Consider the following 27,413-nt stretch of genomic DNA (forward strand, 5'->3'; position numbering starts at 1 on the left):
TGTAAGAAGGAGCCAAACTGAAGCCATTTTGAATAAAACTTCCATTTTGAGTAGGGGCCAAATAAAGTTTACATTCCCAAGACTTCCCTGGGTAACTGGCAAGTTTAGACAGGAATGCTAGGCAAGTTGCCCTGCCTCAGCTGAAGAACCCAACCAATGGGAACAGGGTACCGGTAACACAAAGACTTGTTCCTAAGGAAGTCCCCTATTCCTAAATTCTGCTTGGTGGGATAACTTGGCACAGATATTTGTGGGTTTGGAGCTTAAAAACTGTGACATTCTGGCTCCTGAGTCTGCTCTGCAGCCCTGATGGAACACTAGCAGCCCAAGTACAATAAATTTTTGTGTCATCTGCTTAAACTCTCACTAAGATGAACATTCAAAGATGCAGTCAGCTCCCAAGTCTGTGCTGTTGTCCCTGATTGGCCAGTATCTGCTGCATAATTCAAATACAGATCTTGCTTTGCTGGACTCTTGTGCCTGCTTGGATTGTTTTGGATTTTCATCCCCTAACATAGTATTGTGAGTTTGTGTGTGTGTGCATGTGCACATGTGTGCAAACATGTATGTATGTGTGTGTGTGTGTGTGTGTGTGTCTTTATTTATTTCACTGTTTTTGGAACTAATCTTTAGAGAATAATTAGACTAATGTGTCAATTATACTTAAAAGCGTTTTCACTGTAATATTAAGGCTTTTAATTACTATTATCACTATTAGATAAAATACAGTATTATTATATCACAGACTACTACACATAAGTTAAAGGACATATATATGTGGGAAGAAAGCAAATTATAGAAAACAAAGTTAGTACTACCCTTTGAAATATTTTTTTAAATGTGTCTTTGGCTTCCTGATGCTCCTTCTAGGCAAGGAGAACTAACTCAGCACAACATCAGCTTTCTGTACCCCTTAATTCAGTACCTCATGAAACTGTGGTGACTTACTTAATTGGAAAAAAAAAATGAGCAAAAGTCTGTATATCCTTGGCTGGCCTGGAACTTGCTATATAGACCGGGTTGGCCTAGAACTTACAGAGATGCATCTGCCTCTGCCTCCTGGGTCCTGGGATTAAAGGTGAGCACCTCCACACCCAGCACTTAACTGGAAAATTGAGGAAGAACAAACAATTAATAGCTGGATCAGCTCTGTCTCTTTTCGTCCTTGAAATTCAACCAGTAATATTCATTCATTTCTCTTCCTCCATGTTCGGTGCCTGACACTAAGATGGGTGGATGGCTGAATATTCCAAAGATCACTTAGAGGCCACATTTAGCATTCACACTACTCTATGCTTTAACTCATCTTCATCATTACGGAAAAGAATCCATTTAACTTTTTTTTTTTGAGTTATCATATTTTTAGTTAATGATAGATTTTTAGTATTAGTTACAGTTTGTTAACTTTTATCCCTGCTGTGTCCCACTCCCTCTTTCCCTCCCAATCCCACCCTCCCACCCTCATCTCCTCCCTGCCCCTTTCCAAGTCCACTGATAAGGAAGAACCTCCTCCTCTTTCATCTGATACTGGTTTATCAGGTGTCTTCAGGACTGGCTACCACAGAGGGCCTCTGAAAGACTCTACCTAGCAGTGTATCAAAGCAGAAATTAAGACTCATAACCAAACCTCCGGCAGAACGCAGGGAATAAAAAAAAGGGGGGGTAATACGACCCGGAGAGGACAGGAGTTCCACAAGGACCAAATATATCTGGGCACAGGGGTCTTTTATGAGACTGTTTCTCCAAACAAGGATCATGTATGGATGCAACCTGGAGCCCCTGCTCAGATGTAGCCCTTGGTAGCTCAGTATCCAAGTGGGTACCCTAATAAGGGGAACAGGGACTGTTTCTGACATGATCTCGATGGCGGGCTCTTTGACCATCCCCCCCCCACCCCCCTGGGAGGAGCAGCCTTGCTAGGCCACAGAGGAGGACTTTGTAGCCAGTCCATTTAACTTTTTTGCTATTCTTTTATTTGTCAATTCAGAATTCCGGTCAAGGGAGAAGGCCTTTTATCAGGCCTTTTTTGACCATCCAGTTACATTATACCTTGAAAATTGAATGGAAAAGCAGGAGAGATGGCTCAGTGGATAAGAGCACTGTCTGCTCCCCCAGAGGTCCTGAGTTCAATTCCTGGCAACCACATGGTGGCTCACAACCATCTATACTGGAATCTGATGTCCTCTTCAGATAGAACACTGATACATAAAATAAATAAATAAAATATTTTAAAATAAGAAAACTGAATGGAAAAAAAAAACACCTTTTCGATTGCTGATGGTACCTCTCTACTTGACCTACTATTTTTGTGAATTCTAGATTTCCATATAACTTATGTGTTTAAAGGAAAAGCTTGTATTACTTTTAGAATCAACAGACAGTAATCAATATTGATCTTTTATTCTGAATAAAAAAAGAACAATATAACCGTGAAATACTCCGATCTTAGTGCAGCCTCTCTGGATTATACTGTTTGTGGCTCTCAAGGGCATAAAGAAATGGGTGCTTTCATTCATTCCCTGCTACCTTGGCTCTGTGGTATATGGTAATAGGACAAAGAATTTATTTTGTCATTGACTAGTTGCGTGACAGGGAAAAAAAGCTGTTCACCTTTCTCTGGCCCTCAGTTTCCTCACTGTTAAGGGAGTTCCTTTTGAATGGTTTCTAATGTGCAATGGCTGGTGCTTAGTGTACACCTGGAAGTAGCAGCTTTTATCAGATTGTTGCACATTTTCTTGCCTCTTTTCTTGGAATTCTCATTCCTAGGCACAGCGCTTTAACTCATGGTTGGTGGGACCAAAGACGACCCATGAATACTTCAGAATTGGGAATTATGGATTACTACAGCCAAGAAATTATGTATTTGGAAGCTGTGGGGAAAAAAAGAAGAGAGACATGGAGAAGAATGAAATATATTAAGATAGATAATTGGGGAAGATAAACTTAAAGAAAAGAATTCTGGATTTTGAATTACTAATTTTGGTCATTTTTAGAAGGCCAGCCTCATTCCCATCCTTAGTTTCAACAAGACAATCATGTGTCCTATTTACATCATCATTTTTTGCTTAACCTAAATAGAATTGGCTTCTTTGTCATCTAAGAATCTACCCTGCAATATACACTTGTGTCAAGAGAAATGATCTTGTCTTGCCCACTGAGTCTGCCATTCTAGAGCTGCACAAAACAAAATACCCATGTGATTTTAATTTTACCTGATTTGCGCTTAGCATGTACAAGAGCTCTCTTCCCGTCCCACAGTCCCCCTATTGAAAATACCATTTGCAAGCATGTACTCTGTTCACCAATGCTCTAGAACAACCGTGCCAGATGTTGAAGTTGGGTTGTCAGCCTGCTATACTTTTGTGAAAGGTGTGACAGAAAGATTGGGATTTCTGAGGTTCAAGATTCCTGAGCCCAAGCCTAAGAGGGATGAATGATGGGGAGGAGGTCTGGAGAGCTGCTGCAGCAGAGAAGCAATGTGTGCTCTGTATGTCTAGTGAATGCTGTTAGCCATGGAGAATGGAATAAGCCTAAGTAAGGACTTGGGAATGCAACTCCTTTTTGATAGACTGACGTAGGAGAGAAAATGCTATCAATAATTTAAAAGGGAAAATCATTTCAAGCTTTGAGCCAGATGGTCTTGCAATTGACCATCTTGCAATTTTCTTTTTTTTTTTAACTTGCAAATGGTTACCTTGATCTTCGCCGTCAACTTTATTATTTGAAAAGCAATTTACTTTTCTTAAAGTAAAATCAGTTCCTCTGGTACCGAGTTCTAGCTTTCAGCGGAGACGTAACAACCTAAAAAAGAATCAGTGTTCTTTTTTGTCCCCCCCACACACACCTTAACACATGTGTATCAGTTTTTGGCTGAAATGGAACCCCCACCTCATTATTCTGGATAAATAAATGACAATAAACCTCTCTAGCTTTCCTGTTTTGCTAGTGTCTCTTCCTGTTTTTCATAATTTATCTATAAACAGACCTAAAATGTACTGTTGAATACTAAAAATAAATTTGTTTTCAGATAGAGGAATGTGATTATTTTAAAGGGAGATGCATAAAAGTTCCTTAACAACCTTGCAAACTCCTTCTGTGGAATACACAAGGCTTACAGCATGAGCCCAGGATTTATCACTGAAAACACACGCTACTCTTTTATTTCTGGTAGCTAAAATCTAGTCGTATGAGTACACTAAGATCAGAATTTGTATGGGACTTGAGGAAATCACTATGATATTATTAGTTAAGAATTCTACAGGGAAGCAATCTTAGCAGTATTTTTGTTTTACTTTTACTTCAAAAAATAAAAACAGCTTAGCCTGTGTGTGACACGGGTAGATGTATGCACAAAGGAAAAAAATGCGGGAACAGTTTCTGCTGGTTGTCTGTGTAATGGTGTTTCTTTTTAAAATATGGTTACATTCATCCATGGGCAGTGTGCTTGGGAAGGCTAAGGGGAACTTGAAGTCAACTTGTAGCATATGGCACTGGGGACTGAACTCAGGTTCTCGGGTTTGGCGATAGGCACCTTTATCTGCTGAGTCATTCAATAAACCTCTGATTTTCTTGATGCACCTCTGGATTGCCTGGTTTACTTAAAAAGAGCATGTGACTTTTGTAATAGAAGTTCAATAACACATAAAATCAAAGTAACACAGTAGAGGCAAATTTTTTAAAATGGGAGCTGTGCAATCAAGCCTCCCACGTCCTTACGTATCTGTTATGCATTTCTGCTAGCTCTTCTCTTAAGCTGGTTGGTGTTGACAGTAATTGTGTATCACTTTTGTGGCTAGAGAGCCACACATCAGATGACAATTTTGTTACAATGAAATACTGGATTTTGTTTTTCACTATCTCGTGCCTTCATTTAACTTTTTCCACTTTTAATTTCCCATTTCTCTGTGCAGACTACACTCCATATGGAAGTAAATCTTCTAGTACTTCAAAGGAGCTTAAGGGCATAAGCCTGGAGATTGTTCAGGGTAAACAATTTTCAGGGTTTCGCTTTTCAGCAGCCCCAAAGTGATCTCCATGGATCAGCCTCAGGAGAAACAGGAAACCAACAAGCATTTTGCTTAAATAGTGTCACAATAGAGTCGTTATGTACCACTTTAGGGAACATGTCAAAGAAGTGTACTTCTTAATAATAAAAAGTGTGTGTGCGTGTGTGTGATCATCACATGTGCATGAACACACACTCATTCCTGAGTAAAAGGGAGTTTCTTAGCTGCCAGCTGCATTGTGTCATGCTGTCTGCAGCCAAGCTGTGATTGCTTCTCTTTGGAGAGGAAACTCATGCAAATGTGATTAAGTAGGGCCAGGAGTGACCAGCTTGCCATTTCCTAAGGACTCTTTAGCTTTCCAGCCCTGACGCTGATAGTTTTGTTTGTCTGTTTTGTTGTGTTTACTTGTCTAGTGCATTGTTAGTGTCTGACTGGATTGAAAATCTAGATTTAACCCAAGAACTGAATTTGTTTATGGACTGGAAAACTCATTTCTTGTGGGGTCTCCTTTGTGAACTGTGGGGTTGAGCAGTGTCCTTGGTCTCTACCCACTAAAAGCCAAAGCATTCTCACCTCCCCAAAAAGAGGACATACACTGATGTCCCCTGGGGGTAAAACTGTTCCATACTAAGAAATACACATCGAAAGCCCATGCTCATCAAAATTTAGCTTCAAAAGGATAATCTAGTCTATCTGTTACAGATCATGTAGTGGCATGGGCTGAACCTCTCCAGAGGTGGCCGTTAAGTACTCTATAGTCAATAAAAGTTTATTTCTGGGAATGGTGTGTGTGTGTGTGTGTGTGTGTGTGTGTGTGTGTGTGGTGTGTGTATGTGCAGTGAGTATGGTGTATATGTGTGTGTGGTGTGATGGGGTGTGGTGTGTGTATGTGTGGTTTGATGTATGCGTGTGTTTATGTGTATGTATGTGCGTGTATGTGTGGTTTGATGCATGTGTATGTGTTTGCTTCCTAATTGTAGAGAGGTACAAGGACTAAGTGAGTAAATAAACAAGATGGCAGGGGAGGGGTCTCTAATGATAAAAACTGATTTGCTGCAGTTCTTATTAGACTGAAAGAGTAAAGTGGGAAGTGACCATCGCCCTCCTGGCTGTACGTGAGACTCTTGATTCCATCCTTGTTTGCCTCGGTGATAAACATAAAAATGAGGTGACAGCCAGATATTCTTCAGCAGGAACAGCTAATGATCATCAGTGTCCCATTTTTCTCCTACTCTTATACTTAGAAATGACCACCATTGCTTTCACACCACCATTTCCATTTATTAGCAATAACAGAGGAAATACCAATAGCACCAATTAAAAATGAATCCACATGACGTGTTTTATCCTTACAGCTGTAATAACTAGTAACTAACACGAATTGGAAAGCACTTCATGAATTTAGAAAGTGCTGTACATATACATTATAGTTATCATCATTAATAAATTAGCCCGATTCTCCTAGTTCAAAAGGCACGTAAGGTCAGTTACATGGGCTTCAGTGGGGCAAAATGATCACAACCTACAATGTAGCAATGGTTCACATGTGTTGTCAACAAGTTTTACCCCATGCAATCCTGCAGAGCTGAAGTTACACACCCTTCAAAATATGGGAGAATGAAGCTAAAAGTAGACAAGACAGGTTTTTTTTTCTTTTGAGATTTTATGCCTTTTAAAACAGACTCCTACCTCTTTTTATTCTTTTAAATAGATAATATAATTAATCAAACGTCTAAGTTGTGCACAACAAACTTAAAGTGTCTTATTTATGGTAACAGTAAACTTTATTACTTTCTATGAGCTGATATTCCGGATAGCATTTCAAAGCAATCTGCAAATTCAAAGAGGTCAGATTGGTACAATTTTGTGCTTGCATACCCTCAGGGACTCACTTCAGTATTTATTCCAGAATTGTTACTAGAAAAAAAGACAAAACAAAACAAAACAGCTTTATCCATTCCCTTGCCAGCGGGAGTCTTGGCAAGAGACAGCCCTTGGCTGACCATAAATAAAATTCCTTGAATCACCAGCATCTTGATTTAAGAAAGAAATTTTACTGTGTCTTTCATACATAAAAGCTGATTAACAATGGTTTAAAAAAAAACACTATTCCACTTTTCCACAGGTGTACAAAAGGAAATATAATGGGCTTACATTCAACAATAAAGCTTAAAGTTCACTCTAGGTAATAGTTGCATTAACATTCACAGACACAAGCACAGAGTAAGTATATCTCAGGAGTCTTATATAGCATACAGCATACATATGGGAGGTTGATTCAGGTAACATCATAGGTGTTAGTAAGGTTAGCAATTCAGAGTGTTATAGAAAAGGAAAACAAGGCGAAGGTGTAGGCTAGCACACCGAGACAATCACAGAATCGGAGGAATGAAAAGTCTGCTTACTGTATGTATGAGAAAACAATATTTTTCTTCAGTTTCTGGGTCTTGATATAGTGGGTTAGAGAAGGTTGTGTAATCAAAGTGCACATCATTTTTTCTTAGAAAAGAGAGAAAGGTCCTTTTATTTAGTAATTAATACATGCAAGAGGCAGCCCCAGAGTGACCTGAAAGAGTAAAGCTGTGATTGGCAGGTGGCCGGTATAATACAGATGTTCCAGGCAATTCTCTTAAAGCACTTCTGTAGCAGCAATGGTCATTTAAAATGGCTGTAGACTGGATTCTCTTTTGAGGGAAGGTTGGGGGGATCGTATTCATCATATTCCTTTAAAGATTTATAGCTATAGACTTTCTCTTTTTTTTTTTAAATAAATCTATCAAACAACAAACAGCATAAAGTGAGGCGTTGGGTTTTTCTTTTGCTTTTGCATATGTGTTGCTGGAAAAGGATGTGTCCTTTTCATAAACACTGTTTGCAAAAGAATTTTTAATAGCGTGAGCGCAAGGACGTGTACAGGAAACACATCAGATCTGCTTCTGTTGCCCTGGCTGACCTCTTGTTAACCACCTGAACTGCTGGCTTGTGTGCATGAGAATGCAGCTTTCGATTATGGTGGTGTTGTAATCAACAGACTTGAGGGACCCCTAAAGCTTTGTCAGCAGGGACGGTTTTGTCTGCTAGAGGATGATCACCACACCTCTGGTTGAGAGACTGAGAAAGTCTGGTCCCTTTTAGTTTCACATTTCCCCCTCCAGACTGAAGACTCTGCCATGCTGATGTGCCTCTGTTTCCTAGCCCTTCTTGTGTCAACTAATCTAACCTGGACCATCCCAGCCAATGTCAGGCTCACGAACACACTCATGGTAGCCACACATACCCAGTGACCACAAACACCCAAGCTGCTCAACCTGAATACCTTTCAGCCTGCCCTGCAAATGTCATCAAGACAGGATGCCTGAAGCACAGGGCAGAGAGTCCAACTCTCACTGGCGGGGCTGGGAAGCCTCTCCTTTGCGGCGGAGGAGAAAGGAAACTTGGGTCTGCTTTTTAGGTTCTGAAAACAAGCCAGAGTGGAGAGAAAGAGTTAACACCAGACTTAGGAAAGCTTTTCAAGACAAAACCTGTTAAATGCAATCAAGACAGACACAGGGAACTTTCTGCAGATTTCTGAGGTCTCTAGGAGGGCTCATGTCATAGGAGAAAGGATCAGGGGGTTGCTACATGGGAGAGATTTGCCATTGTTACAAAAACTGGCTAAGTGGCTTGTTTCCATTTGGTGGCCTCACTGGTCACTGTTGTCGGTCGTTCCATTTCCTTTCTCTTTTTTCTCCTGGGTCTTGTTACCCTTCTTCTTTTTCTTCTTTTTCTTGGTCTCCTCCTTTTTGCCGAAGGTTATAAAGTCGCTTTTGTCAATTTGGTTGTTAGCAGGCTCCTGCCGGATGGAGATGATTGCAGGAGATCCTGGGATAATGAATTTGTCTGGCAACTCACCGGGACCGGACTGTTTGGGGTTGCCTGGTCCGTATTTAAAGGTCCAGCTGTTGCTGTTGACACCAGCACCCACCGGAGGGGACACTTCTCCTGCCTCAGGTTCTGAAAGACAAAACATCACAAATCAACATCAGTGAATGTATGTTTTCCCTTATGCCATACACAAGTGGGAGAAGCCGGAGGAAATGCCAGTGTCTGGAAACAATCAACAGGACAGATTTTCTTACCACAGGGCCCACAAATCTAGTTTTCTAATAACATGGTTTTGACTCTTTGTGAAGAAATTTCCTAAATCACACAGCTATGGAAGCTTGCCTGGGAACATGACAGGATGTTGAAGCAGGCTTAAAGCAGAAAAATGCTGCTTCCAGGGTGTGGATTAGGGGACACATTCCTTTTCACTCTTTTTATTTGTTTGTTTTGTTTTTGTTTTTGTTTTTCTAGCCAGGGCTCCTCTTTGTAGTGCTTGCTGTCCTAGAACTTGTTCTGTAGACCAGGCTGGCCTCGAACTCACAGATATCCACCTACCCTGCTTCTTGGGTACTCAAATGAAAGGCGTGTGCCACAGCTACCTCGCATATTTTCAGTCCTAATTCTGCCCAAACTACAGATGAACTGTTTGAACTAATTATCTGCCTTGATTCTATGGGTAAAACAGAGATAAGATGGAAAGAAGTGGAATATAGAGATCATCACTCCACAATAGAACAGGATGAGATCCTGCTGTAAACTGAAACTATTTGTTCGGATAAAGTATTCCAATTTCATTTGCAAGCCAAGCCTCCTTCCCCAGAATGGTCACAGTCTATGTAAAACTTTGCGGGACTACAGAAGAAAAGATTACTGATTTTATTGGGCAAGGTTATATGGGATTCTAGAGGTACAGTGACATTTGCACTGAGTCTGCAGAAGACGGTTATGCATCCACGGCGGGGGAGTCTTCAATGCAAAATTTCTTTACGAATAAAGTTGAAAAATACTGCCTAGAGAAGTGCCATAGCACCATCAGAAGGGAAGCCAGAGCTACAGAGGGAGAGTGATGGTCTGCCTGAAAATGAGACTCCAGGAGCCACGACACTCGAACTTTTGACATCAGAAGAGGGTTTCTGCCTCTGGCACTGCTTTCTGGTGGGCTCGCAGAATGTTCAGCCGGATACCTTGTTTACGATCATCCTCGTCTTAGGATTGCTCACACCTACTATTTCCGAGCCTTACTTACCACCATTTCCTCGGTGTCCCCGAGAACTACTGTTTTGAGCATTGTCTGCACCAAGATCTCTACACTATTTCCCAAAAGTCCAAAAGTCACATTTCAGTTTTTATCCTATCAAACCCTTCAGAAACATTTGTCAGGTCCTTCTTGAAACAGTGACTCGTGAGTTCTTTGTCACGTAGGAGACAAAAAACCCTAAGGGATCTTCGTATTGGACGAGGCTTCTGTGACACAACAGATTAAAATGAAAGAAAGTGTAGGTGTTTCATATACACGGAGAAACACCGAGGAAATTGATGATTACCAAAGAGATGGCTTTAAATTGGATTTCCCAGGCGTCAACGAAGAGCAGTGACTATTTAGACAAAAGACAAGACAGAGGAATGAACTTTTCAGTCCCCAAGGACAGCAACTTAAATGGCAGAAGGCCATTGGTTTGGCACATGTTGTTACTGTAGATTCAAGTCTCGGCAGAGTCCAACGTTAGCCAATTTCTAGTGGTTGCTTTTGGTTCTCACTAGTGTGTGTTTGAGCATTTTTGTTTGTTTGTTTTCACAGATTTGCTTTGCTTTTAGAAAAGCAAAAGAGGAGTCAGAAAGTTTTTCTTCCTCTTCCGTATTTTGTGGAGGTGTTGTCAGGTTGACACAGAACATTCTCCTGACCTTTCTTTTTGCCTTTTCGTGGTCCTCCTCACCTACACGTTTGATGGATTCGGCCTGTGACTCTTTACTTTATCTCTACACTTCCTTTTCGGGTTTCAGCCCTGTTTAAGGGCATAAATGGCCATCTAAGCTTAATAATAAAGTTGAGCATGGTGGATATGCCTATTATCCGAGCATTCAGGAAGCTGAAGGAGAAGGATGGAGAAGTCCAAAGACAGCCTGGCCTATGTAACAAATTCAAAGACAGCCTAGGGTATGTAACAAGTTCAAGGACACCCTTGAACTATCTCAAATAAAAATAAATGTATAACTAAATATACTGATGAGATACAGATTTGTATTTAAAGTTCCCACCCCTCTGTGTCGCAGTTTCCTATATCCATCTGCCTCTCTGATGTCTCTACTTGCAAATTTAAAGAAATTACAAGCTGAAAAAAATCTGAAACCAAACTTTCGATTCCTTCCTTCTATTCCTGTCTAAACCTTTTCAGTCCCAGCATACGAAATCTCATTGACCCTGTTGTTCAAGCCAGGGTATGAAGCACTATACTTTGCTTTTCTTTATTGTCCACTCTCCATTTACATGCCCACTCACTATTTACAATACATTGCTTACAAGACTTACTATTTATGCCTCTTAAATACATCCGACTTGTTTCCCCCCGTGTTTGTTCTTTTCAGGACATCATAATCTCTTATATAAACCAAAGCAACAGCTTCCCCTTTGCTTCACTGCTTCCTCTTGGCCTCTCTCTCTCTAATCCCACACATCATAACCAAATTATCCCTATTCTTTAAAGTCCTCCAGTTTTAAAAATGGAAGGGAAAAATCCTTAAAATAGAAATCAGATGAGATCACTCTCCCACTTAAACTTATTCAAAAACTTTCTGCTGCCTTGAGGGAGAAAAAAATGTAAACTCTGAATATGGTATATAAGAATCTTGAATAACCTGTAATGTGGTGTCTTTATTCCCCATCCATGGGGTTATTTTGCCTCAAGATTTAGAGGATGTTAGGTAGATTTGCACTAAGCCTCAGGAAAACAACAGGTTTCAGTGCAACGCTTCCCCAAGGTTCTCATTGGGAGATGCATCATAAAGTATGACATGACTTTAGAAGGGAAGCCAGCGCCACCTCAAATGATCTCCCTTTCTTTAAACATTCCATTAAAAAATATGTGTATGGCTGTTTTGCCTGCATGAATGTCTGTGTATCTGTGTGCATGGAGCCTGACAGAGCCAAAGGAGGTTGTAGGATACCCTGGAACTGGGAATTGAACACTGGTCCCCTGGAAGAGCAGCTGCTGCTCTTAACTACTGTTCCCTTTCCCCAGCTCCTCCCTGCTTTCTTATCATGATCCCCATTCTTCTAGTGTGTGATTAAATGTCATCTTTTCAGAGAAGTAGTCTACAACTTCAGGCCAAGCAGGAATTCCTTTACCCAGAAGAATCTACTGTTGTAGTGTTTTCAAAGGCAAGAAAGCAGACATAGACATGGTCACGAGTACAATTCCTGGCCCATTCATGTACAGAAATATGTATTAAATGAATGGCTGAAAGGGTGATATCAGAAGTGATACCCACTCTGCTAAACCAAACAAGTCTATACTGATGATGCTTCTGACATACAAATAGGAAATGAGGTAATGCATACAAAGTGATAATCTCGATGCAGCACAGAATGAGCTCCATAAATGGTGCTGCATAGGGGCAGCTATATAAACACCACAGTGCTCGGGACGAGGAGAGCTACGTGAGATGAGAGTTTGCAGCAGGAAAGAGAGAACAGGAAACTTCTTTCTCTCCTAAACTCATTTTCTCATAGCACAATTCCCTTCCCACGAATTGTACCCCAAGTTTAGGGCAAGAGACATTTTCCCCCTCTGAAGCTAAAACTGATTTCTTTCCTATAAAATAATCCAATCTTCAGCTTAGCTCAGCCAGAATCTTCCTGTTAAACTTTCAGACACAGGCTCTGATTCTGAAAGGCTTACAGAAGGAAGTGGGGGTGAGGTTGGGGGTGGGGGAGAGGTGTCCACTTTTATTTGGAACTCAAGGCCTTTCACATGCTAAGCAAGTGCTCTCTACTACTGACACATACCACCTATCCTTATTTATTTATAATTTATTGATTTAGCTATCTATTTATTTTAGTTGGAGACAAGGTCTTGCTACGCTGAGCCTCAAACTATTGTAGCCTAGGCTGCCCTTGAACCTACATTCCTGCCTGAGTTTCCAGAATAGCTGGAATTAAAGACCTGGGTCACTATGCCTTTAAAAATAAAAAATATAAATATAAAAAAGACTGGGGACCTAGGGCCTTGTACATGCTAAGCAAAAATCTGCCACTGGGCTACAGCCTCAGGCCTGAGGAACTGAATGTGTTTAAAAGCTTTGGATTTGGTGTCCAGAACTAGCTTTTATCACCATCAGAGCTGTTTAGTTGCCCTTACAAAAGCCCAGAATGGACACTTTTCACAGTCAGGACTCTATATGAGGGTCCTCTTGGAGTCATCCAGAGATCCGGAGCTCAGAGGCACCTTCATTCCCTGGCGTGAAAGGACTTCAGCAGTAGTGAGTACTGGCCTGGAGAAGCTTTGCAGAAGGCCCACCTGCCAGGAGCTAATTGATCTCTTCTGTATTTCAGCAAGCTTCCTAGGCCTTTGCTGGCCCCTTCGCTGGCCTTTCTTGGTTTTAAAGTGACTGGGCCTGACCTGTGAAGATGCAGTCAGAGCTGCAAGGTACATGGTGCACAGGCTCAGCTTCTGTGCGGCAGGAAGAGATGTGGTTTCTCCAAGGGCTCCCCAGACACCGCGCTGCTTAACCTATTCTGGTCTTCCTCGCGTAAGCAAAACACCTCTGTGGGCTTCAGCAGCATCTGCATTGTGACTCACTGAAGTGAAAGCACAGCTTCAGGGTCTGATGAGACAGCCATTTACTGACCTCCTATTCAGACTTCTTTTTGACTAAGAGAACTAACAGGCTAGCATTGCCTGTTCAATGCTGCGCCTTTTGGACAGATCCAAGGATATAATTCCTTCCGAAGATGGTAAGGCAAGATGCAACAAACTGCAACTGCAAACCAGTCAGTCCTAGCAAATGGTTCACAGAGGAAATCTTCCTTCAGAGGTACCTACTTTCCTCAGAGCTCCCACAGGCCCCTCCCATTACTCCCAGGGACCAAGACACAGTAGAAGAGCTCGTCCTGGAAGCTAGGGCAGAGAAGTATTAATTAGTTCAAAGGCAGCCTGAGCTACCTAGTGAGACCCTGTTTCAGCTTTTGTGTAGTAAAAGGGCTGGAATACACATGAGTAATAAGCTGCTTGCCTAAAATGCATCAGGCCCTGAGTTCAATCCCCAGTACCACCACCCCATCCCCAGATCCAAATAACTGGGCTTCTAAGATCCTAGAGTTCAGATCCTTAGGAGGAGGCCTTCCATATATTCAGATGACAACCCAAGATTTAGAAGTTTTAGTAAAGTCAGATCACAATTATGGGGGAGAAAATGGTATTGCTTGTTTGTTTCTTTTGGTACTGGCCAGTTTCTTTACAACTTAAAAATTGGAACAGCATGCATTTTTTAAAAGTGCAAATCTTCCCTTTTTGCTTTAAAAACTGCTTTCTAGAAGTAGCTAGCTGGCAACTTCCTGTAATCCTATAATCTACTTGTGCACTGCCCAGGGGCCTTTGGACAAAATTCCTATCTTTCCTCTTTCATGCTAAACTAAACCTGGCTGCATGGGTCCAAGATGTGCTTCAGGAACTAGGAATGACTGGGAAATCAAAGGCCAAGAGAGGTTCTGAAAACGGTGCGGTAAATGCCTGAGCCTCCTGAACTGCAAGAAATTAAAAGTGGAGGGAGGGGGGAGAGACGGAAACGGGCAAAGAGAACTAGAAGAAACAGACACTGCTAACCCGTACATCCGTTTTGTAGATGAGGGGCCTAAGGACCAGCTTTGGTCACAGGATTACTAACCGGTGTAGCCTGGAACTAGGCTCTAAACAAGTCGCAGAGGCACATTCCGAGCTGTGTATCAAGGTCATTTGAAAATCTAAAATATAATGCACGTACAGGAGTTGTTATGGCTATCCGTTTTGCTGCCATCTGGGAGAGGCAGGCAGGGGCCTTCCAGCTAGAATCTGCTGAAAGGAAGGGCGGTGGGGGAGGGGGTGCGAAAGCGAGAGTGAGGAGTCAGGAAAATCACAGCTCAGCCTCCAGGTTTCAGGCCCTCCCCCTTCTCCCCATTCATCCCTTTGTTACCATCTCTGGGACTCAGTGCCGAGGTTAATAAAGAGCTTCCAGAAAACCCATCATTGTGATTAAAGCCGAGGACTATCTTGCCAGACAGCACTTTGGAGCCTGCCTACCGCCTACTCTGATCCGTCAGTGCACCCAGCAAAGGCTATTAAATGATTACAGGCGCTTCCGGCGCAGCCAGCCAGCCAGCTCGCCTGGACTGCGGCTCCTCCGGGGTGGGCTGCTGCTGCAGCTGCTGAGCCCGCTGCTGATGGACGAGTCTGGCCACCAAAGGCCCTGGCGTTGGCGTGTGGAGGTCCAGAGGCTTGCTGCTCAGTGCCACTCCGCCTCTCCTTATCCCTAGCCGCTTCGGCCACCCGCGCCACGGACACAGTCACGGGATTCTTTCAAGCGGCCCTGATTTCCTTTGTGTCTTCTAGTTTTGAGCAACTGCCCCTTGCCCAAGTCTTTTTTGCAGAATTTAGTAAAAATTTATGATTATATATATATATATATATATATATATATACTCGTTCTGACTACAGGGAAAAAAAATCCACAATCAAACTGCTGGGGGGGGGGCAGGCTATAGGTGTAAAACATCCCCTCCTTCCGCCCACCTTGTTTCCCACGTTTATTTGGGTTTGTCGACTGACTGGAGAAGCACCGCCCTTCGGCCGCTGTTCAGCAAGCAGCACATACCTAAATCGCATTCACAAAACACAGGGAGAATCCGGGTCTGAAATCTGAATCCTGGATCAGAGAGACAGCAGACAGGCTACAACCCCCTGGAGACCAACCTACCGTGCCCTTCATCCCCCTGCTGCTTCCTGGTTCTTACCATGGAAACAGGAAGAATTCCCTAAAAACAAACCGATGTCTGCATACATTCATTCCCTGAGCTCCGCAAGACCTGAAACTTTGTTACCAGGGTGTCTAGGTTTCAGCCTAACCACCGAGTAAATTATGATCCACGTATCTTTTAATCTCCAGGCCTCTGCTTTCATTTGTAAAACAGTTAACAATAGCAGTTGTTACGAGATTAAATGCAGTTCTTCTTAAAAAGCACCCACCTGGCACAACTGTAAAAAAAGTAAAAGCCTCATTAACTCTTACTTGGCTGGTAAGATGGAGCAACAGAAGATTCACTCATTTATTAAAGAACTATTGAATACTTACCAGGAACCAGGCCGTTTATTTGCATGTTTTGCATATATGTATTTATTTTACTAATTTTAGGTTATTTTAATTAATTAAATTTGTTTAAATATGGATTTAAATATGTTTCGTTTTTCAGATAAAAATCTGAAGGCTTAAATTACAGCAAGTTGATTTGCTCTGACTTACACAGGGAACTTGGTAATGAAGCTGAAAAATCATTTTTTCACTGGCTCTTGGCTTAGTAAGGAAACTGTACTCCTTTGAACACACACACCTTGGGACTCCTGGAGTGTGAGCGTGTGTGTGTGTGTGTGTGTGTGTGTGTGTGTGTGTGTGTAGGAGTACAGCTGCTCTGTATTCACAGGCCTAGCGTTTGATCTGGCGGGTAGCTGGGCAGACGTGGTGCACCTCTGATTGGAAATCAGAGTGAAAGCCTGACCACCAAGGGTCACCAGAAGTGCCTTGCCACTCCTGTTGTTTCACTCTCTTCGGGTAGGATAAGCTGATCTGGAAGAAGATTCCATGACTGTTGGTGCCTTGGGGCACAGCTGGGCTAATTTTCAGTAATCTTGGAGCGGAAGAGAGAAATACAGTCGGCATATTTTTAAAGCCACAGCTCTCGCTTTGTGCCCAAAATAACTCTCCCATTTCTAGGTTAAGAGTATAAAGGCATCATGTGATACAAACCAGATTCAAACACTGGGATGGCTGGTCTCAAGCCTTCCTACCTTCCTATTTTTTCCTACTGAAAAAAATAAAAAACAGTCAAACTTGTCTTCCCTGAGCTGCCTGTTTTCTCTGTTTATTTCTTGGTTGCATCTCTAGGATCCAGAAAAAGGAATTTCCCTTTACAACCTTTCTTTTCAAAAATCCCACTCCGCACTTCTCCCTGGCAGCTGATATTACACCCTGAAGAGGCCAGAATGCTGAGAATTCAGGATCTGTTGGAGGGTCACAGATGGGAACAGCAATCTCATCCTCACTACTTACCTGCTATAAAACCTTGAGCAATCACTTGGCCTCTCAGCACCTTTTTTTTTTTTCATATGCAAAACAAAGATAACAATATCTACCTAATAGGGTTTGAGCATTAAAAAGAGACAAGGTTCAGAAATTACTGAGAACAAATGCCTGGCATGGGGAGAATCTGAAATAGAGAATAGTTGTCGTTAGTCTGTACTATTCCTTTACGACCACAGTCCTGCTACCAACCCATTTCTGTGGGCACCACAGTCCTGCTACCAACCCATTTCCGTGGGCACCACAGTACTTCCAGAAAATCTCTTTTCCAGAAACCCTCCTCCCAGAGAGTCTGACCCCCCCCCCCCAGGTGTCACCGAGGACTACCCACGGTGAAGTTTTCCAGGTGAGTTGAGAAGGATTCCTCTAGGCCTCTGGAGGAGGTTGTGTAGTTAGACTTGATAAAAAACACCTTAGTTAGGTATCAAAAGCCCTGTGATGCCGGAGAGTGATCCCACACCTCTGTGAGTTCAAGGCCAGCCTGGTCTACAGAGTGAGCTCCAGGACGGCCAGGGCTTCACAGAGAAACCCTGTCTCAAACATCAAAAAAAAAGTCTTGGGCTCAAACATCATCTCCACTAGTCTGTTTTCTTCTCTTTTCTTCTACACTACTTTTATAACACTGGATTGATGGTTTCTATCTATAAAATACAACGCTCTATTACTCACACCACTAAATATTTATTTACAACAAAGTGGTCATTCTAGCGGGCAATAAGAATACATATATGAATCCAGAAAGTGAATGTGGACAGGTGTCCTGTTCTTGAAGAGTTATAATATGGTGGGAGAAGTATGTAGTAAATGAGTTTTATGGTAGAGTAACTGCCGTAATGATAGCGCTCGCCCTCCTGGAGAAGTATATACAATACATAATACACCATTCAGAACATGAAACAGCCATGCCTTAGATTCTGCATTCCTCTTACTGGACATGTGGCCTTATTAAACCCTAACTATTTCAAGTTCCTATGCAGAAAAATAATGGACTAAGTACTTAGGATAACACCTGGTACATGTTGGACCACAGAGGACATTTTAGTTATTACTATTGTCACTTAGAAGTAAATTCACTCCTCTGTCTGCTCCAGGATTCTCTATATGGAGGCTGTCTCTCTCTCTCTCTCTCTCTCTCTCTCTCTCTCTCTCTCTGTCTCTTTTCTCTCTCTCTCTCTTTTCTCTCTCTCTCTCTCTCTCTCTCTCTCTCTCTCTCTCTCTCTCTCTCACACAGGGTTTCTCTGTTTAACAGTGCCCTGGCTGTCCTGGACTCACTTTGTAGACCAGGCTGGCCTCAAATTCACAGCGACCCGCCTGCCACTGCCCCCTTCAGTGCTGGGATTACAGGCATGCTCCCGCATAGCCAGGGGCAAGAGTTCAAAGAGCAGGCAACTGAGTCCGTATCAGAGGCAGCCCCTGCTCTGACATGGAGACTGAGCTGCCTATGGGCTACATCTGAGCAGGGGGGCTAGATCTTCTCCATGCATGGTCCTTGGTCAGAGGATCAAATGTGCAGGAACCTTGGGCTTAGATTTTTAGTTTTGTTGGTCTCCTTGTAGGGTTCCTGTCCCCAACGTGTCCTTCTAACACCCCCCCTTCTTCCATAAGACACCCTGCGCTCTGCCAAAAGTTTGGCTGTGAGTCTCAGCATCTGCTTCCATTGCCTCTTGGGTGGAGCCTTTCAGAAGATCCTCTATAGTAGGCTCTCATCCTGTTCCACCACTTCTGGTGTCTGTCCTGTTTGCCATTCTGAATGAGATTTGGAACCACTTTGGAAATCAAGCTAGTGCTTTCTCAGAGAATTGGGAATAGCACTAGCTCAAGATTCAGCTATACCACTCCTGAGCACATACCCAAAAGAAGCCCCCACCATTTAGAAAGGACATTTGCTCAACTAAGTTCATAGTAGGTTTATTTGTAATAGCCAGAATCTGGAAACAACCTAGATGTCCCTCAACGAAACAACTGATACAGAAATTGTAGTACATTTACACAGTGGAATACCACACAGCTATTAAAAACAAGAAAATCACGAAATTTTCAGGCAAATGGATTGAACTAGAAAAGATCATCCTCAGTGAAGTAACCCAGAAACGTAAAGACATGCATGGTATACACTCTCTTATAAGCGGATATTGGCTGTATACTGTAGGATATCCATACTAAAATCTACAGACCTAAAGAAGGAGGACCCTAGGGAAGATGCTTAAATCTCATTCAGAGGTCAAGTCTCTTAATGAAAGCATTACTCTATTAAATGACATACGGCACAGGCAGAAGGGGTGGTCAGAGGGAAAGGTGACACCGTTGCTATACATCCCCAGATAAAACACCGAGTTGTTATTTTCATACCCTATGACCTCACAACTCTACTCCTAGAAATACATCATACGTGGATATTAGTGAAAATGTATAGGACATATGTATAAGAACACACATATTGCATTGTCTGCAAATGAAGATACTAAAAGGAAACTGAATAAAAATAAATGCATTATAGGTCTACAACTTAGTACTACCTGCCTTATCAGAGAAGGAAGGAGATTTAGTTGTGCTGACTTACATGTTTGTTAAACACGCAAACACATCAAGAGTATTTTAAAAAGCAACGCATGCGTTATACACTAACATGCATAGCAAATCCCACTTCGATTTATGAAAAATGTATACATTATAAAACTAAATAAATGTTTTGAAGGTTTCTTAGGGTGAACGCTAATGAAAACCACAGACTGTGGGTGGTAAGGATTAATCGGTCTAGTTCTATCATTAGCAGCCAATCTACCACTCTGGAGCAGGGTATCCACTGTGAGGGAAGGCTGTGCTTGTGGGGGCAGGGCACCATGCTTCCCGCTCTATTTTGCTTTCAACTGCTTTAGAAAATAAAGTTCATGAGCGGAGGCTGGTGCTGTACGCCTGTCATCCTTGCACTCAGGACGCAGAAGAGAGCAGGAGTAAGGCCTGCAGTCCACCTGGCCTATACAGCAAGTCTCACGTTAATTAGCCACATAGAGAGATCCTTAGTTCCCAGTGGTGGTGGCTCACACCTTCAATCCCCGCACTTGGGAGTAGAGGCAGGCAGATCTCAGTGAGTCTGAGGCCAGCCTGGTCTACAGAATGAGTTCTAGGACAGCCAGGGATACACAAAGAAACCCTGTCTCAAAACAACAATTCAAAACATGAGATCCTGCATTAAGTAAATAAATAAAATTTATTAATTCAAAGTTATTTGAAAGATGTGCGCAAAGTTGCTAATGGCTGCCTCACTGAAGTGCAGTAGTTGAGAGAAAGGCGTTTCATGCAGACAGTGCCATATTGTTTAATGTATGTGAATAGCACATTTTATCTCTAAAACTCTTACGAGCGTCCTGGGCAATGAGCAGTACACTACCCATAGCACTTGTTACCGGGCAGGCAGAAAATGAGACATTTGTCATTGTTTTAGTTCAGCAGAGATTTGATTTTCATACTTTTTGTTTCTTTCATAACTAAATCCGAGAGAAAAAGATCAAAACAAACACAAGGTCAGCATGGCTCAAAACTCAAGACAATATGTCATTTTTTGTAGCTATCAGGGACTCATTTTATACCTCATGGTGCTACATGAAAATGGGGGAGGGGCTGTTAAGAAATTAAGAGCACTGGGGGATGGAGAGATGGCTCGACAGTTAAGAACACTGGACTGCTATTCCAGAGGACCCAGGTTCAAAACCTAGCACATGGAGCTTAAAACTGTCTGTAACTCCAGTTCCAGGGAACCTGACACCCTCACACAGACATATATTCAGACAAAACACCAATGCACATTTAAAAAAAAATTTAATAAATTAATTAAGAACCTTAAGTGAGAACATGACCCCTTAGGTATGGCTGAGGAAAATGATTTTATTGTAGATATGAGGGAGACATAGCCAGGGGCATCTGGAAGAGTCCCAGACTGAATCAGGACATGGGGGGGGGGCGGTGAGAGAGGAGGAGAAGAGAGAGAGAAGAGAGCCAAGAGGCCAAGAAAGGGCCAAGAGAAGAGCCAAAGGAGTAAGACTAAAATGGAACATTTATAAAGAGATCAGAAGCCTGGGGAAGGGAAGGAAGCCCTGGGCTGGAGCGGTTTAGGATACAATAGAGGTAGGAAATGCTGGGAGGAGCCACAGGTAGTGAGTGAGCCTAAGGCCAGGCATGCATTTTGGTATGCTAATAGAAGCCACAGTTAGTCATTCGCCCCAGGTCTCTTTGGGATCTAACAATGATGTGTCTCTAAATGCTAGGGACCGCGACGCTAGCCTAGCCTGGACCTAGAGCCCACGGCTGGCTGGCTAGCATCCTCCTCCAGCCCCGTGACAGACATATCTATAAGAGTCTCCAGGCCCTGCCCTATCCCTGCGTGTGTGAGGCACAATCCTTCCCCCTACCAGTAAAGCAGCCTGTGCCTTTGGTTGCTCTTTCAAACTTTTCTTCCCTCCCCTCCCCCTCACGTCGCAATCTGCAATCTGTGCTTCTTAGGATGTGGCAGCTATCCCAGGCTCCGTGTGGCTGTGTCACCTCGCAGCCTCAAGCAACCATTTCTAGACAAGTGGTGATATCTCTGCACCGAGGAAAGGAAATGGAGAATCTGTCAGAGTACCACCGCGGCGAGAGGACGGCAGCACAGACGACCTTCACCGCCATCACCGCCTCGGACCATCACACTTCAATCACTGTGTACCAGGCATCGTGCTAAGCGCTGGGAGTTGTTAATTGAATGGAAAAGGTGCTGGTAGTTTTGTTGTTGTTTTGTTTTGTTTTCTGGTGTTGGACACAAAACCATCCAGAGCTATTTTCATGCATATTTTAGTCTCTCTCTCATTTTACATATTATTGCACAATATGGTGGTACAAGAGAGATTTTGACACTGTGAAGGTCACTACGTTAATTTAAACTTATCCTTAAACATACCTGCCTTCACTACCTACACTTTCTCAGATATAATCACACCAAGTCCCCTGAATTGATTGAGAACATGCTCAATCCAGCGGTATGTGTTAGTATGGGGGAGGGGGGGTAATGCTGCATTTGCCTCCCCTTCACTTCCCTATCTGTACACACTTAACGTTCCCTAACTTGCTGTGAGAGAGGAAACATGGCATTTCTTGCTAGCTTATTAACTCATCCTGACACCTCACTGGCTGATTTTTGAAGATTTGATAGAGCTGAGAGAGCTTAGAATCATTTCCTAAACACAAACCCAGGGGCTCTACTGCCAGAAAATGAAACGCCACGTTTGGCTTTGTTGTTTTGAAATCAGAGTATTTAAGGCCCTATAAAATCCGGCTTTAGTTTGAATTTCTGAGCTCACTTCCCATTCGCTTTCCTACCCAGCCTTCCAAGCACATGCCTCCTAGTCACCAAGATTATCCATTTCTTATTTTTTTTTGTTTGCTTGTTTTTAAGTATTGTTTTCTTTGCCTGGAATTTTCTTCCTCTCCACATCAGACATTCCATTCTGCTATATATCATATAAAAAGCCAAATAATACAGGCATGGTGTTCAGATTCCCAATTCCACCGTCTAAGTTTATCTCCATACATCCATCAGTCATTCATGACTGTAGAGAAGGGGTTTGTGTCTTACAAAAATAATCTGGGAGATCCTCTTGGAAGCGATGGACCAGCTCAGCTGACTTACATGAAGTTTGTACTGGGTACAACAGAGTGAGGTATTTGGACTCCCCTTCTTCCTCTCCCCCTCACTGGCCCTGCCCATGCATGACAAGGCTGTTCTTATCACCTGAGACTGTTATTTTCTATCTTTCACGTTTCTTTTCTCCACTATAAATTATGAAGAAAGAACTATTATTACTATTATATTATTATTAAATGTCACTTTATAATTATTATTAAATGTTACATATTTAATACTTTATGATTAAAGTATTAAATCATAAATCTAATCAGCTGGATTAGAACCTGGTCTAATGTAAGTGCTTAATAGTTGGTGACTCTATAGAAGGTTCAGACCAAACTCAATATTGGAACCAAGCTGAGGAAAGTTCCTCTGGCAAGAAGATGGTATTTCACTTCTTCATCTGTGCGGGGCGATGGAGGACAGGCATAAAGGAGGATTTTAAGAGCTAATGCTCATGGCCAGTGACGGAAATGTAGCAGCCTTCCCCAGCTGCCTTTCAAATCACAGTCTCTCAAAGGCTATTATCCTGGAGGCAAGGTTGTGGCCCTGAGTAAGAAAGATCACAGAAGCTAACGTATACCTCGAAATCTCACACACCAAAAAAAAAGCCATCCTCCCATAAGAAATTTCCCAGAGGCAATTATGTGGAATCAACTTATTCCTGCTCTAACACAAGGAGGAAATTGAAGTGGCAGTGGCCACTGACTAAACAGTCCCAGGAAGGCAGACCTCAGGGACAGCGCTGGACTGGTATCTCAGTGCCACAGAGAGCTCACAGGGATACTACCCCTGAGGAAGCCCTTTCACTGGCCCCAAGGCCTTATCACCAGCAGCAGTGGGAGGAGTCACCTCCTCTCAGAGAGTGAGGAAGAGCACAGAGAGGCTTTGCAAGTGCTTTGCCTGTTACATCTCAAGAGGAAGCTGCTGTCAACCCAGGTTCTTGCACATGTAAGAAATAAACAAACCCTGAGGTACATATAAACCCAGAGAATAGGCCCAGAATACCCATCTCCTGTCTCCACTGTAGGAAACTGCTTTGAAGAAAACCTGAAAAGGCAAGTGGCTAAAGCACTCCCATCTTCAAGCCCACACATATGGATCAGGCTCTTAATTCTTCTCTGTTATTCTTCAAGTCCTGATTGTACCTTTACTTCCTTACTCCTAGGCACAAATGCTAAAGGCAAGCAAGACAGGCTACAAGCATTGACTGGCGTCACTTCGTGGACAGAATTTTTTTTTTTTTTTTTAAACCAGCGACCACGTCCCATAATTGCTCTTCCAGGCCAGCCTTTGGATGGTTCAAGGCATGTCTTCTCCTTCCTCTCCCAACCCTTAGAACAAGGTTCTTAAGTCAGGTGCACAGCAGTCAACCTTAGGCTCCAAAACGATAATATAGTGGGGGCTACTCCCTTTCTGTCCAGACAGAGGGGAATGCTCAGCAAATGCATTTCTGCATCTGCTCCTCTCTCCTTTGGATGATGAGGTCCAGAAAGAACTAGGAGGGAAGACACCTCTAATTCTACCCCTTTTTTACTGTTCCTGTTTACTCAGTTGAGGAAGGAGGTATAGAAAGCCTGATTTTTAAGTGGATTGTGCCAAGTATCAGCAGTCACTATTTATTCACAATATTCCTTACCTAAATTCTCTCTCTCTCTATTCTCCTCAACTCTACTGAGTAATCCATCAACCAGGAGAGCTCTCCCTTCCCACCAAGGGAGAAGGATACCTTTTCATTTTCATCCTTTCATTTTGGAAATTGGAGGCCCTGATAAGATTCTTCGGACTGTCTTTGCAAATAATGCTACTAACTTTGACACTCTATTCCTTGCATTTGTTTCTTTTTAATTTCATACATCTGTTTATTTGCCATTGTGTTTTATAACGTGGGGGGCAGTGTACATTCCAGGTGAGCATGTGGAGCTCAAAAACAACTTTGTGGAGTTGGTTCTCTTTCTTTTTGTGGGTTCAAGGAATCAAACTCTGGTTGCCAGGCTTGCTAGGTAGGCACTTTACCCTCTGAGCCATCACAACCAGCCTCACATTTGCTCTTTTGGAGCAGAAAGACAATTAATTAGTCTCAACTAGAGTTAGGGCAATTAGTAGCTTTAAAAAAGGATTTTAAGTCTAGTCTGTATATAAATACTATGCCCTCTTCGTGTTCCTAATATGTATCTTAATTTACCTTCACTTTTATTAAACTATCAACACACACACAAACACACACGCATATTCACAAATGTGAAGTCACCTTTGCCTGAATACCAAAGGTCCCATTATACGGCAAATGATGTGCCCTTCTCTCAAAGAGGGCCATATCCTAACTTCCAGGATCTGTAAATATGTTATATTGCATAGTAAAAGTGATCTTAATCATATATGATTAAAGATCTTGAGATAGATTATACTGGATTAGCTAGATAAGCTCAGTGCATTTACAACAACCTTAGAAATGAAAGAGAAGGATTGATTTGAGGATGCTACATTGCTGGCTTTGAAGCTGAAACAAGGGCCCAGAGACTTAGAAATGCAGGATGCCTCTCAAGCTGGAAAGTGTAAAAACATGGGACCTCTTTTTTATTCTTCTAATGAGTTCTAATGTTATACCACCCACACTGACCAGGAACTCCACACCTAAACCTCCCAGTTGTTATCTTTACAGTGTTGTAATTATACCTATGTGCCTCTGTGCCCAGCTTTCAGAGTCCTTCAGAAGAGCTTCTAAAAGAAATGTAGCCCTTCCAACTCCATTATTTTAGCCAGTGAAGACTACTTTGGGCTTCTGATCTTCAAAACTATCCAATAATCAAGTTATATTGTTTTAAAGTACCTACTCTGTATTAATCTGCTATGGTGGTCTTTGGATACAGTGGTATAATTTATACCCCAAGGCAGAATGATACTGTAACAAATAACTAAAAATGTAAAAGTAGCTTTGGAATTGGACAATGGGTAGATTAGAAGAATTTTGAGAGACAGGGTCAAAAGGGTCTCAACTACTTTATACAGACCGGTAATAGAGATGATACTAATTATTCTGCTAGAGAAGAGCCATAAGATATAGGAAACATGATAAAGTAATCAGGTGGTTCTTAGAAAATACCTAAATTGTTCCAAACACACTATCTGTGCAAATATGGACATTAAAAGTGCCTGGGGGCTCAGATAGAAATGTGAAACATGATATTGTATTATTGAAGGAAAGCAGGTCTTTGCTTTAGAGTGTCTGGAACACTCCATGATTTAGACCCCTTTGGAACTTTGACTTCCAAAACTTTAAGATAATAATCTGTGATATCTGAAGCCACAAAATTTATATAAACTTGTGATGGCAGTAACATGAAACCAGTACAGGCCACTGAGGGTGACATAGAGCTCAATGAAACCATCAATTATTCCCTTCATCTACCATGTGGGATAAAATATCAGAAACATGTTAAGTGAACAGGGTTTGGCAGGAAGATATGGGTTGAAATGCTGCCTTTGGCACTGTATTCATTAATGAGTTCAATAAGTTTTTCTTAAGCATCGGCATGTGTAAGCCCTTTGCTTGACATCAAAAATATAAAAGTGAGCAAAACACCTTGATCAGCTGCTTGATGTAAGAAAATCACTTACTTTGCATAAGCCTCCATTTCCTTCTCTGAAACATGGGAATGATAATGAACTTCTCTTTTAAAGTTGTGTGAGGACTTGGGAGATAGCACAGTTGGTAAAGTGCTTGTATCACAAGCACAGAGACATTAGTTTGATCACTAGACCCATTCCTTAAAAAAAAAAGTCAAGCATGGTATTGGGTGCTTAATCCTTGCACTGAGGAGGCAGAGACAGGTGAATCCTAGGGCTTGCTGGCTAGTGAGACGCCCTGTCTCTAAATAAAGCTGGAAAGCACCTGAGGAATGACACCTGAGGTTGTCCTCTGACCACACACACAAAGAGACACACACACACACACATATACACACGCATACACACAAAGAGACATACAGACAGACACACAGAGGAACACACACACACACACACACACACGGTTGTTTAATTATGTAATACCTGTGAAATGCTTTTATCACAGTCTTTAGTAAACAGTAGATATTGCTGTTAAATCTTCTTCTTGTTCCAAAAGACTGTTTCTACAGTGCAACAGGCAATGGTACAGGAGTTAAAGACTTTAAAAGCTGATCAATGAAGACCCTCCTCCTAGTACATTCACTAGGAAAATCTCCTTAGAGCTGTTATTGTGCGTTAGTGTTGTTGGGTTTTGTTGTTGTTTGGTTCATTTTGTTTTCCTAGTAAGAGATCCGAGAATACAGCTCAGCTGGTAGAGCACTTGCCTAGCAAGCACAAGGCATGGAGGTCTATCTCCAGACCTAGGAGGAGGCAAGGGACAGCCTTTCTAGTAGACTTTTGGGGGAAAAAAATAAAAATAAAAAATAAAGAAAGGAAACTCTGTACTCTTTGGCTCATCCTCAAACCCAGAGACTCAAACACACCTTCCTCAGAATTGTTTACACACCTACTTATCTTCTCCCAAATCTAGCAGGTTGATGAGCATCTAATCTAAGGTG

General features: G+C 42.2%; 1 protein-coding gene across 14 annotated transcripts in view; it reads right to left on the reverse strand.

Annotated features, from left to right (window-relative positions):
- Positions 1-6,266: 6,266 nt before the first annotated feature.
- Positions 6,267-27,413, reverse strand: part of LOC110543938 (protocadherin alpha-C2) — a 221,863-nt gene continuing 200,716 nt past the window's right edge. For 10 of the 14 annotated variants that reach the window (XM_060377407.1, XM_060377411.1, XM_060377412.1 and 7 more), the window contains exon 4: positions 6,267-8,999. In XM_060377407.1, coding sequence (XP_060233390.1) covers positions 8,689-8,999 — 311 coding nt within the window. In that variant the 3' untranslated portion in view covers positions 6,267-8,688. The remainder of the gene's footprint in view (positions 9,000-27,413) is intronic. The other 4 variants (XM_060377414.1, XM_060377410.1, XM_060377403.1 and 1 more) reach the window with 2 other exon arrangements.

Source organism: Meriones unguiculatus, chromosome 2 (genome assembly GCF_030254825.1).
Source record: "Meriones unguiculatus strain TT.TT164.6M chromosome 2, Bangor_MerUng_6.1, whole genome shotgun sequence".
In the NCBI taxonomy this organism is placed as follows: Eukaryota; Metazoa; Chordata; class Mammalia; order Rodentia; family Muridae; genus Meriones; species Meriones unguiculatus.